Source organism: Alligator sinensis, unplaced genomic scaffold, assembly GCF_000455745.1.
Source record: "Alligator sinensis unplaced genomic scaffold, ASM45574v1 scaffold210_2, whole genome shotgun sequence".
NCBI classification, from domain to species: domain Eukaryota; kingdom Metazoa; phylum Chordata; order Crocodylia; family Alligatoridae; genus Alligator; species Alligator sinensis.
Genome location: NW_005841946.1, coordinates 1,926,121 through 1,939,851, shown reverse-complemented (window position 1 = coordinate 1,939,851; position 13,731 = coordinate 1,926,121). Strand labels below are relative to the sequence as shown.

The window sequence follows — 13,731 nt, the reverse complement described above, 5'->3', positions numbered from 1 at the left end:
CAAAGACACAGAAGGAATTAGAAAAGGGCTACATGAACTGATAAGCAAGGCTAAAATGCCAAGGACAGAGTCTAGTTTCTTCCTAGAAATGCTGAAGACAAATTTGGGGAGGAGAGAGACGACACAGTCAATGCCCCAGCTGTCCCCCTGCTTCCAAACCAAAGACATTGAAAAACATTTCCAAGACATAAAAAGGTATTTTCAGCTGAACAGTGCATGTGACATCAGCGGGTACATCAAGCAGAACACCTATGGTAGTTGCTAAAAAAGGCAGTGTACATACTTTTTACCCTGGAGAGCATTCAGTCTGGCTTGAGCAAGGAAAGCTGTGGGCTGACAGCATTACCAGGGCATAAGGGCTCCAGATATTTAGTGGGAACCTTTGGTTTAATGTTTACAGACATTGGACCAAGCCCTAACAAATCCTCAGCCAGGCACTCTTCCTCCAAACAGCAGACATTAGCCCCTTTTGTAGCATCGAGCTGGCACTGGAGCGGTTATGCCGAGCTGTTGAAAACGCAGGAGGAATCTTCTGAGTGCCACGCAGGTGAGTTTCCACCCGTTTTTTTTTGCAAGCCCCCCTGGTGCAAGACACTATCCAAACCTTCATTATGGAGGAATTGTTCTGGCTCCAGGCTCCTTGGGATCTGCGGGAGGTTAGGGCCTCTAATAATCAAGCCTCCTATTTAGATACCTAAATAAGATGCCTCATTTTAGGAGCTCTGGTTTGGCAATGTAGGCAAATAGAGCCAAGCCCACCCTGCCTTGGCTTTGAGGCACCCACTGAGGAGTATAGTAGTGTTAAAACATCGTTGATGATCAGCTTCATAAAGGAAAGATCTTGGTATTAGCTGCATGCTGCTTTCTCTTGGAGACTGGACTGTGTTTGGGCCAAGATTTCCCCTCACTTCCTCACACCAATGTTGAATTGAGTAAATGAGTGCACAACAGGACTGGGTCCTCCAACTGGTGAAACGGCTTGTTGAAACTCTAATATACCAATAGACACATCATTTTGGATGAACAGTGACAAGGAAGAGCAACGCTGTACAGCAGCCCAAAGAATGGTGATGAAGCCGTGGCTGGTATGGCAGGGACTTATTAAATCATCCGACTTGAAAGACGGAAAAATACTACAGGAAGCGTAGGAGAGAGAATACATAAGTTGCAGCAAATCCCCTAGCTTCTGGCCCTGTGTCTGTCTCCTCGGACAAAGGGAAGAGCCCTCCATACCCGCAAAGAATGCGTTTCAGAATGAAAAACTATAATCCTGTTGCCTGCCAGCCTGAAGCTTAATAGTAAATCATATCTGTTTGGGGAGGCCAAGCATCTTTTGGATAAGATTTTATTGGGGCAGGCAGGGATAGTTCTGAATTGCAGAGGGGGGCTCAGCAGATTAATCACTCTAGAGCAGAGCGTTAACGTAAGAGGCTTTAATTCAAACTGGGAAATGCCGAGGACAACGGGAATGCATGGAGACTGCAACCAGCATCCCCAGATCATATGCTATTAAGTGAGGCCTTGGCTGCTAAGAGCCTGACAGCTGCTTTGGAATATATTTTTCTTTTGGCACATTGTTCAATTTTGGGCTAAGATACCTAGGTGAGACGAGCAGAAACAAGGCTAATAGGCTCCTGGGGCATTCATCCCTTTTTCTCAAATCTAGTTGTCAAAAATACTCCTTGCTCAGACACTATGCCATTGCAGGCTTTTACTGCTGATAGTGTTACTGCAAGGGTCCTGCTCTACATAATTGCCAAGTTTATACTGCCTTTAGCCCTTCTTTTGTAATACATTGCTGGATGGACTTCAATATGTTATGTAGAGCAAACAGTTCTTGTGACATACCACATTATCCTTTTATGAATAAGTGTTGCCATTCTTTATTTGCGTAACCCACACTATGTGAACATAACTTGGCATAATCAAACTTGATATTTAGAAATAGCGGACCAGAAAGGACCACATTTTGCTTGGGAGTTGTAGGCTCCCTAACGCCTCTCAAAACAAGGTTTCTTAATAATGTGTCTATTAATATTTTAGTATTAATTATCCACCTTACTTACACATGGAGATGATAATATTGCATTTCTTCTCATCGGTGCTTTGGGCTTAATTCCTGAGATTATTCACATTCGCAAAATGCTTTGAGATCCTCAGCTGCAAGGAGCAATATAGTAATGATTATCACAATAATTATTATTGTTGTAGCCATCATTGTAATAATAAGTATAACAATGATATGGACTATAATAACAAGGATGATAATGATAATAATAATAATAGCTTCATGTTACAAGGTCCAAACCAAGCAAATAATATATAGTATGTGTGTGTATATATTTATGACAGATATATTTTTTTAACCACAGAGCACTGTTTCAGAATGGACTTTTATTTGTACTTGCCTTTTGACATGGATTATTTCAACAGCTTAAATAAAGAAACTAATAGTTCTTACGCTTCATCATAGGGAAAAGTTCATTCACCCTGTGTTGCAAGTGGCCCTGCTAAATGTGGGTGTGATTTTACAGAACTTGGACAAAGACGTACCTGTTGGTTTATTGCTTCCCACATGACTGCAAGGAGCTGAATGAATCACTGCATACGACTTGGAGAAAGTTGCAGCAAAGATAGCCTTGCTAAAGGGAAACGCTGAGTTGTGCTCTGCAGAGAGAGGAGCCTTCAGACAGCGACGCAGGACTGAACATGAGACTGTAATTAACTTCTCGAAGAACGACAAATGTCTGGTGAGTGAACCTTTCACTGTTTCTAAAGGGAAGCGTCCTAAGTTTTCTCAAGGGAGAGTGGGAGGATTCCTTGAGATTGTGTGTCAAAGGTACATGATGGTCTTAAGGAAGGGAGGAATCGCCGGTTACTGTCCGAGAAGAAAACACAACAGGAAAAACGTCTTCAAACGTTTAAGCCGAGATATATAGGAATCCTGGAATATATAATGCAAATGAACAAATCTTTAGTGTCAAAGATACCAGGACTAAACTTGTTTAGTATAACTTGGATTTGCTTCCAAAATGTTAACTAGGTAAAAGATAAGAAATGGTAAAAAAAAAAAATTGTTTTAATGTTTTTTTAGAATATTTTAAATATTAAAGCTTTGCTCTCAAGATACTGCAAACTTTGAACTCATCCTACAATTTAACTTTCTTGGACATAAATTAGTGACTCCTGTTTACAAGATATTGCCGGTCTGTCAGTCCAGTACTTGAGTTGGTATGGAGTCTAGACGAGCTGTTTCCAGGTACTATATGTGGAATGACATATTATCCAATTTAACATAATTAAACAACATGCGGCCATCACCAGGAATAGGTTCCAGCTGACCAAAGACAAACAGGGATCCAAACCTGATTATTGTAATTGTATTATCAAATTTATCACACTTAGTATGATAGCCCCCACTCCTCCAAAAAACTCCTGCCCAGGCATATGCACTGAAGGTCTGGGTGGCCCTCATGCATACACCATGATCCAGGAGGATTGACGGTTGCCACTTAGTATGATAACTATAGAGCAAGGAGACAAGACTGCCATAAATAATGCGTTATCAGATATTGTAAGAGATCACCTTTCTTGAAGGTTAGACTGAGCATCTGTGACTTGTCTCAACTAGATGAATCGTACATGGAAGCAGAAGACCTTAAGTGAAGACTTCAAGGCTGGCTTGCCAGTTCATTTGATTTGCCATATGTTCCATTTTACAAAGAAATCCACTGGGAAAGAGTTCAGCTTTCCCTCAATGTGATCAGAAAATTGCAGCCGCGGTTATATAAACGTCATTGCATCCAGATTGAGGATGGTGTATGTATGCCTTCCGGAGCCGCTTAAAAAAAATTGATGCGTATTAATCAAGTTGCCTCTCTGCAGAAGGAGAAGATTTGCTAGACTGGATGCTGAGGCTGTATGAAGTATGCCCAGTAAAAAGCCACAATTTTAATGTTTTCTTACATTTTATTGTGATTTAATAAAAATGGTGCAATTGGACTAAAAAAAACCCTTCAAAATCCCACAGCTCCTATTTTTTTGAGCACAAACCTTGAGAATTTGGAAAAGTACATGCAGATGACTTTTTTTTTGGCCAAAATATATAAAAATGTTGCATGTTTCAGTGTGAAAAACCAAATGGAGGGAAGGAACTTTGTAGAAAGGATCAACCCAAAATGCTATGACAAAAAATGTTCACCGAAAGTGATAAACAACTGCCAAAATTTCACTCAAGCCCCGAATGAATCAAAGCTAGGAACACTTGGAAACCAACTTTCTGTTCTTGGAGCTTCCCGCACGGTTGCAAGGGAGAGCTCTGCAACCGGAGGGGCTATTACTGGTTGTTGGGAGTGCTGGGCGCAGGAGGAAACAGGGAGGAGATTAATGATCTTGGGAGGTGTCACCAGCTGTCCCATACCTTCCTACGAACTAAAAACGGCAATGATTTGAACCATGAAATTTGGTAATTGAAGACAGTTGGACGAGACAGCTTGAAATACCATGTTTGATTTTAGATACCAGCTTCTCTCGGGGCCGGATATCTTATTTTCACAGAACATGTTTGGGTGTAATATAGATAGATGCTTAGAGCTACTGTTAGGGTGCTTGAACATGTGAAGAGGGTTAGTTCCCTTAAATTGAAAGGGTGGGTTTTAACTTTGTGGGTTTTTAATTGTAACCCACCCTTTCAATTTAGGGGCTTCTGTCACAGTGACGGCCACGCAGGCTGTGCTGGAAAAAACCCAACCCAAAATGGCAAGGGGCCTGATCCTTTTTTCCCCCCCCAGCACAGCTAGCTCACCTCTCATATGGCAAGCGGAGCGAGCTGCTAGTGGGCCAAGTGGCCCCTGAGCTGCGGTGGGGGCCTGGTCCTTCCCCCCATGGTGGTGGCACCCCCAGGGCCACCCGGGCTGGGTGCTAGGTGCATGGGTGCTGCCCAGCTCCCAGGCAACACCCACTGGATCCAAAGCACACGGGGAGCTGGAAGCCCGGGCATGCTCAGGGAAGCTCAGGCTTGGCGGGCTTCTAGCGCCCCGTGCACCATTCCCACCACCTTCCCACTGCTTGGGACTGCCCAGGAACGGGCTGGCTTGCCCCTGGAGCAGTGCAGGAAGGTGGCAGGATGGCAGCTGGGTGTGCTGGCAGCCAAAGAAAGTGGTGGGGATGGTGCATGGGGTGCTGGACGCCTGCCAAGCCCGAGCTTCCCCAAGCCCACCTAGGCTTCCAGCACCCCGTGCACCATTCCCGCCGCCTTCTCTGGCTGCCAGGCATGTACACATGCATGATTTTTTTTTTATCCACAATGGGACAATTTGTCCCAATCAAACTAAAATATATCAGAGGTGGTCTAAGTTACTATGCTGAAATAAATTTTTATGCGAAAAAAATCATGCGTGTGTACATGGTGACACCATTATTTAAGACTAATGACAATTTCTTGGTACTTTTTGTCTTTATAGTAGAAAATGAGGGTTGGAAGGGACCTCAGGAGATTACATCTAGTCCAAACCCCTGCTCAAAGCAGGACCAGCCCCAACTACATCATCCCAGCCAAGGTTTGTCTATCTGAGTCTTAAAAACTGCCAAGGTTGGAGATTGCACAACCTCTCTGGGTAGCCTGCTGAAATGTTTTATTACCCTAATAGTGAGAAAATTCTTCCTAATATCTAACCTAAACTTCCCTTGCTGCAACTTGAGCCCATTGCTCCTTGTTCTGTCATCTGCCACCACTGAGAACAGCCCAGCTCCATCCTCTTTTGAACCCCCTTCAGGTAGTTGAAGGCTGCTATTCAATCCCCCCCAGTCTTCTCTTCTGGGCTAGGGACAGACATTACACACAAACTGGTTTAAGTGATCAGAAACCATGTGCACATGGCTCCACCATCACATGTACAAGCACCCTTAGGCACCAAAACATTGTTTTTCTAGAGGCACAGACAGAAGAGACAATTTTCACCTGATCTGGCCCCTAAAAGCACTCTATAGCCATGACCTAACACAAGTGCCTGGCTGCAGAGCACTTTAAAAGGGCCCGACCCCACAACAATCAGAACCCTCATTCCATGGGGGTTCAGATGAAGGTGCTGCAAAGTGGAGCACCTTCATTAACTTGTGTCTGCGCGCCCCAGAAGCAAGGCTGGGTTGTCTCAGCACAGCCCTGCTCCCAGCATTATTTTCAGAATGGGAGTAGGGGAAGGGAGCTCGTTTTGGGGTTTGCCCAGTTGATGCTGGAGGGTGGAGCCGGTGGATTGGAGCCCCCCCCTCCTCCACCCCACCCCAAGGTGGGAGGCTTCAATCCCCCCACTCCCTGCTCCAACTCCAGGCTGGGCAAACCCCAGAACGGACCTCCCTCCCCTGCCTTTTTCCCCTCCCATCCTGAGACAACACAGGGGCTGGGGGCTGAGCTAGGGGAAGAAGCTGCAGAGACAGCCTCTCTCCCTGGATCAGCTCCATATTGGAGCTCAGTCCCCCACTCTCACAACCCAACAGTTAACATCTGTTGGGCCAGGAGGAGCAGTTTAACTCATGGCGCTTGAGTTAGACCGGGGAACTGCACTTCTGTCTGCGTCCATATATGATGAATGATCTATATGCCGTTTTGACTTTGCTTCCTATAATACAGTGCTATTGTCAAACATGTAAGACCTTACAAAATCATACCTGCACATGTATTTCAAATACCACGCCTTCCTGTCAAGAGGCAACAAGAGGCATGCTTAGCACTAGGTCATTAAATGTGACCTCTGAATTGTACGGAGAGGAAAATCGATGATCTGTGGCAAGAGTGAAAGCATCATTAGGTCTATAACTGAGAGCACAACTGTTTCATTTAATAGTCACGCAGGTCCTTGTTAACATGGAGTCTATGTAATGTCTTAGCAAGTAAATTGTGATGAGTAATTTTGGGGGTCAGAGGACAAAATATGAACTGTGGCAAATGAAAATCAGGGTGGAAAATGGATGCACAATTCCATGCTGTTATATAATCATTAATCCAATACGGAGCCAGGGTGACTCAGTGATAGGTGATGAGACAGGGTGTCATTCACCCAGAGATTGGTCGTAGTTCAAACCTACCTAGTTGGTCTGTGACTAAGTTTTTACCATCTCAAGGCTGTTCAGTGACCTATGCAAATTCAGCTCCTGTTCTCAGTCGATAAGTACCCTTATCTCAGGCACTGTCACTTCCATTTGCCAATAAGGGGAACTTACCAACAGAGTCTCAGCTAAAAGGCTGAGAACTGAAGAAGCCCCAGAGACTGCTCAGCCCTCGGACCAGACGTACCTCTCCTTCCAGGACAGAAGCAGGAGTCAAACAGGGAGAGACAGCATGATTGCTGAGGACTTTTTTGTACGGGCTGGGTGGTGGATGCTGCCAGAGGAGAGAGAAGGGGTAGGGGGAAAGGTGGCTGTTTCAATCAGCAGTGCAAGGAATGGGAAACACCTTTCCACTTTGTCCAGCACCCTGTCTAGCACTGGGGGAGATCTCTTCCCCCCCGGGTAGCTAAGCTCCTCACTTTCAAGGCCCACTCATTTGCTCTGCTTTCCTTGACTGCCGGCACATGCTCTCCCCTTCTCTCCTCATCTGTGACATACAGTGCTGGAGTGAGTCAGGGGAGCCAGAAAGGGAACTTTTGCCACTTGAGGAAAGTACCCGAGGCAAAGAGCTTTGCTGAGGAAAGAGCTCCAGCAGCCGACCAAGCCCAAGCTCAAGGGATGGCCTCTCCCTGGATGACTCATCCTTGCATCCCACCCAGTTAGCTCAGCCTAGGACAAGGGTGGGCAAAATGCGGCCCGTGGGCCGAATGCAGCCCGCCAGGCCATTCTATCCGGCCTGCGTGGCTCCTAAAAAATTTAGAAAATTAATATTTATCTGCCCCTGGCTGCCTGTCATGCAGCCCTCGATGGCTTGCCAAAACTCATGAGCGGCCTTCCACCCAAAATACTTGCCCACCTCTGGCCTAGGAGGACACAAGCCCCATCATGCTGGCAAACTACCACAGCACTGGTTCTATCAGGAGAGAATTCATAACCAGTTGGCTCATTCTCTTTCCCAGGTTTCGATATCACTTTCTTTGAAGAAGGCCTTCTCCACTTCAGGACTGGACCTACAAATATGAAGCTGCTCTGGATCATCCTGTTCCTACTAGTGCAAGGTAGAGTTGGCTTTGAGAAAAGACAGTGTGTGTGGAGCAGCTCACATGCACAGAAGTAGGGTCTCCTCTCTACTTCTTACTGCCTTCAGGCTGGGCAGGTGCATCTGTTGCTCAGGATTACAAAATGCATTGCTCCACAGGGCCTATTTTTTTATATGCACAGGGTGTGTCTACACGTGCATTTATGCCAGCTTAAATTTCAGTAAGTGGGAATAGGCGGGTGTCTAGGGGAGCCCGGGGGGTTCACATGACCCTCTTGCTGTAATACAAAAGGAAAGATATTTTAGGGGGCAAATTGGTATTTGACTCCCCCTACTGACTTTTGAGGGGAGTGACACACGGGGGCTTATCCCACTCGAAAGCGCCGTTCGTGCAAACACGAATGCCATGTCGTACAAACAAAAATGCACCGCACCAAAAAAAAGCTGCATTCAAATTTTCAGGTGGTCTACATTAACTCCTATGTCGTCTACACACACTCTATATGTGCAGGCATTAAAGCACATTAACGCTGCGTGTGGACTGACTTGGGACTAAATCTAGTCCCGATTTTACTGCCAAGTCAGTCCACACGCAGTGTTACTGTGCAGTAAGGTGTCTACACATGTGTTACTACATAGTAATTAATCGTGCATAAATTTGATTCCTGCATGATGCAGGTATCAAATTCACACTCCAGTTGGCATAAGTCACCATATTTACCGTGCAGTATGGGCATGCACATGTAGATGTACGACTGTACTGTGCAGTAATATTGGTTACTGCACAGTAAATGTGCATGTGTAGATGCGCCCACAGTTGCTCATCCACACTGACACACACTGTGTCTGCAATGGCCATCTTGACATCTAACTGCCCACTGAGAACCTCAGATACCTGTCTGAGCATGCCACAGGTGTGCTATCAAGGCCACATGTCTAAAAGTACAAGTGGACCTCTGTCTTTTTGATAATCTGGCTCTGTATTTTCTAACATGTGGGTCAGTTCTTTCCTACATATAGGCATAAATTTGGAGCAGCTTCAGTGAAAGTTAGTTGCAAGTTCTTCTCCGTTGCACGGCTGCAGTCCCACTGATACTGTGACTGGTACATGAGTGACACTAAAGGCAAAATTTGACCTGCTATCATTCTCTGTAACAGTCCAAACTTATATTAGGGGCCTTTCATAGTTTCATAGTAGGTAGGATCGGAAGGGACCTAAGCAGATCATCAAGTCTGACCCCTGGCCATGGGCAGGATGGGATGGTGGGGTCAAACGACCCTGGCTAGGTGGCTGTCTAGCCTCCTTTTGAAGACCCCCAGGGTAGGAGCCAGCACCACTGCCCTTGGAAGTTGGTTCCAGATCCTAGCTGCCCTGACTGTGAAGTAGCGCCTCCTGATGTCTAGCCTGAATCTACTCTCGATCAACTTATGACCATTGTTCCTTGTTACCCCGATAGCGCTCAGGGGAACAGGGACTCCCCCATGGCCTGCTGGTCTCCCTTGGCAAGTTTGTAGATGGCCACCAGGTCCTCTCTCAGCCTTCTCTTGTGGAGGCTGAACAGGTTCAGGTCCCATAGCCTCTCCTCATAGGGCCTGCTCTGCTGACCCGGATCATGTGAGTGGCCTCCTCTGGACCCTCTCCATGCTGTCCACATCCCTCTTGAAGTGCAGTGCCCAGAACTGGACACACTACTCCAACTGCGGCCTGACCAGTGTCACATAGAGGGGGAGGATCACCTCCTTGGACCTGCTCGAGATACATCTGTGGATACATGACAAGGTGTGGTTGGCCTTCCTGACCGCGTCCCCACACTGTCGGCCCATGTTCATTTTGGCATCAATAATGACCCCAAGATCCTTTTCTGCCTCTGCACTGGTGAGAAAGGAGTTCCCCAGCCTGTAGGTATGCTGCTGGGTCTATCCCCCCAGGTGCAGCACCTTGCACTTGTCAGTGTTGAAACCCATCCTGTTCTCATCTGCCCACCCCTGTAACCTGCCTAGGACTAGTTGTAGCCTATTCCTCCCTTCTAGCGTGCCCACCTTGCCCCAAATCTTGGTGTCATCTGCAAACTTGAACAAGGTACTTTTCACCCCCTCGTCCAAGTCGTTGATGAAGGTGTTGAGCAGTGCAGGTCCGAGGACCGAGCCCTGGGGGACCCCACTGCCAATGTCCCTCCAGGTTGAATAAGACCCATCCACCACCACTCTCTGGGTGCAGCCCTCCAGCCAATTGGCGACCCATCTGACTGTGTAGGCGTTGACACCACAGTCGCCTAATTTTTTAATGAGGATGGGGTGAGAGACCGTGTCAAAGGCCTTCCTAAAGTCCAAAAACACTATGTCCACCATGACACCTGCGTCCAAGGATTTTGTGACCTGGTTGTAGAAGACCACCAGGTTGGTCTGACAGGACCTGCCTCTAATGAACCCATGTTGGTTGCCTCTAAACATAATCTCCCCTGCTGGCCCCTCGCAGATGGGCTCCTGGATAATTTTTTCAAGGAGCTTCCCCAGGATCGAGGTAAGACTAACTGGCCTGTAGTTTCCTGGGTCCTCCTTCCTCCCTTTTTTGAAAATGGGAACCACATTGGCCCTTTTCCAGTCCTCTGGCACCACACCAGAGCACCATGAGTGCTCGTACAGCCGTGCCGGGGTCCCGCAATGACCTCTGCTAATTCCCTCAGCACTCTGGGTTGGAGATCATCAGGACCAGCTGATTTGAACACATCCAGTCCCTCCAGACGTTCCCTGATGAGGTCCTCACTGACCCTGGGCCTGTGCGCGCCTCTCCTGGGTCCATCTGGGATCCCGGTAGGGGGATGCCCCCTGCTCAAAAAACTGGAAGCAAAGAATTTGTTAAAGAGATTAGCTTTGTCTCTGGTGCTACCACCAGATTACCAAGCATGTCCTGCAGAGGCCCCACATTACTTAGTACTGTCTTTTTACCCCCTATGTATTTAAAAAAGGATCTGCCATTAACAGAGGCATGTTTGGATTGAATTATCCAAGATTAGATAGTGAAACAATATATGTCTTGTAGCCAAAGTTAATGATCCCTCCACAATTATACTGAAAGGGAGGGAGACAGATCCCAGGCACAGCTCCTAGTCCAAGTAGCAAAATTACAGCCTGGAGACATGCACAGGGATGCAGAGATTCTTTTCCTGCAATGGAGAACAGCAGCTCATAAGGGATTGCCAAGAATTGGGTAAAATCCTGGCAGACTTGATGACTCAATTCTTCCAAGAGAGAAACCCTGAGTTACTTGCATGGTTTCTGCAAAGGATTCCATGGGATTTTCCTTAAACCCAGGGCTTTGATCATGATCTGAACAGTGCTTTGTCGGTAGCTACATATGCCATGCTTCCAGGATGACTGCTACTGCTCTGCTTTCTCTACAGGCACAGATGGTTTTCTGATTAAAAATACTCAAGTCAACCTGTGTCTACAAGCAAGTACAACAGATGAGAACTTACTGTTAGAGGACTGTAATTCTACTTCAAAGTCCCAACACTGGTTTTGGCAAGACAATTCCTTAGTCAATCGTGGCACAAGGAAATGTCTATCTGTGGCTGAGGTCAACAGAGTACAGACGAGTCTCTGTGACAGTGCAGCACTTGTAAACTGGGACTGTTTTAATTTCTGGCTTCAACCTATGGGAATCCAGAAATACCTGGCAGTAAAAAAGAAAAAAGCTGTTCTCACTGATACACAAAGCCCAAACTCCCAGTGGCGAGCCAGAAGGGAGCGGAGTGTATGTGATGAGAGACCAGGTAAGCATCGGGCACCAAAAAAGGCGAGCCACTTATTATGCTTGTGTAACATGAATGCAAATACACCATGACTTCACGTACGTCTTTTTGTGTGTGATATGCCGGATTGAAGTCTTTCAGCAGACAATCACAGTATTTCTCTAGCAGGCAGACAGGTTGGGGACCCTGGATGCCACGGTCCAGAGATGCACTAATCACGCTTCTTGATAAAGGCCAGGAGTGCAATGGGGAACCCAGAACAAACATTTAACATGGAATTCTCTATAGATATGGTAGTGGCTCACTTCAGATTACCTGGTACTTTTAGGAAAAGGAAGCTCTAAGTATAAAAGAGCTAGACCCCATTGCACTGATATCAGGGACAAGAGAGCCAGAGACCTTCATAGGTATAGGATTTGCACTTAAATTAGGGATCCCTTCCAAAAACCAGGAAACAGGAGCCATCACAAACATTTTTTCGCAGATTCCCATACCTTGGATATCTTGAATCAACTTTTTAGCTTCAGACTCCACACGCGCATCTTCACTAAGGCCCACAGAACACCATTTTGCCTCCCCTCAAGACTGGCCCTATGTTAAAGAAATAACATGGCAACCCTGTGAACCAGTAGCAAGGCTCTTCTCTTTTGAGTATTTGCAACAAAAACAAGAGGTGCAGTATCTCTTCCTATGTTTCTTGGCTTTTTTCCCCCAGCAAAGACAGAAAGAAGCAGATATACCCCTATGGCTCTTGCAAACACAGGCGAGATGGAGGGCGACACCACCCCTGCAGCGTCTCTGTCTCAAGAACAGCTGAACGATTTGCTGTGGTTTTTCCGGAGAGAAGATTGTAAGTCCCGTTGAGAGACATGGTATTTGTTGGATGTTTGTCTGCTCATACCTCGTTGGCTAGTGGCAGATGTGCAGAGGAGTTACCCCAGTACTCACTGCCTATCTTATGAGCTCTCTGCTCTTTCCTGGCCCCTCTACACTTGGAGCCAGAGTGCACCAAGCTGCCTCATAGGCGTATCTTTGCACAAAACATTTGGCTGCGACAAAGTTGCCAGCATGCCTTTGCATGTGCCTTCACTTGTCCATGCTTTTCTTCTTGCAGCATCAACATGGAATTACTCCATCCTAGCCCTCTCCTTTGTGGTTCTATGTCTGGGTCTTCTCCTCCTGGGGATGAATGTTACGGCCAATAGGTAAGACACCAAACTTTAAGGACTGGCTATGAAACCCACAGGTGGGGCAGGTGGAAGAGCCATGCTGCTAAGACAGCAATGGGGCAATGTGCACAGGAGTTAACCGTCAAACCTTCGCACACTTTGCACCATGGGCTCTAAGAAGGGGCAGGACTGCAATTCCCTCAAGGCCTGTGCTTTGTAGAAGGCCACAAAATACTTCAGGCAAAATGTTACGCAGTGCAAAATTCAGATTTTGGTCAACCAAGATAATTTGCAAATTTGTTTGCCCTTCAGCGAACTGTTTCAGGGCAAACCAAACCTTTATAAAACCCCCAAATTATAAAGCGTTTCATGGAATTGATATGCTTTGATTTTTCAAATCCAAAGGACATTTTCTTTCAAAATGTACATCGGTTTTCTGTAAAAAGCTGTTTTAAAAACACTTTAGAAGCCCTTACAAACAAAGCATATTGGCTCATTGCTGGCCAGGCAGGATATTTTGTTCAACTTTTGTCCAATTTTCTTGGACTTTGCAATTTTGCAAAAAATTAAATCAAAAGAAAAATGATCAGTCTGGAATATTTTATTTGCAATATTCAGTTGAGCAGTGAACTGGAAAACATGAAGGCCACGTGCCCCCAGAGACTGGGGG

At 46.2% G+C, this 13,731-nt stretch overlaps 1 protein-coding gene across 2 annotated transcripts in view; it reads left to right on the top strand.

The window, feature by feature from the left end:
• The first annotated feature begins 398 nt into the window (after positions 1–398).
• SLC51B (solute carrier family 51 beta subunit) overlaps positions 399–13,731 on the top strand; it is a 15,770-nt gene continuing 2,437 nt past the window's right edge. The window contains exons 1-6 of one of the 2 annotated variants that reach the window (XM_014518243.2): positions 399–547; positions 2,535–2,750; positions 8,061–8,159; positions 11,542–11,913; positions 12,608–12,742; positions 13,007–13,097. In XM_014518243.2, coding sequence (XP_014373729.1) covers positions 2,744–2,750; positions 8,061–8,159; positions 11,542–11,913; positions 12,608–12,742; positions 13,007–13,097 — 704 coding nt within the window. In that variant the 5' untranslated portion in view covers positions 399–547; positions 2,535–2,743. Of the gene's footprint in view, positions 548–2,473; positions 2,751–8,060; positions 8,160–11,541; positions 11,914–12,607; positions 12,743–13,006; positions 13,098–13,731 lie in introns of both variants that reach the window. The other variant, XM_025199589.1, reaches the window with a different exon arrangement.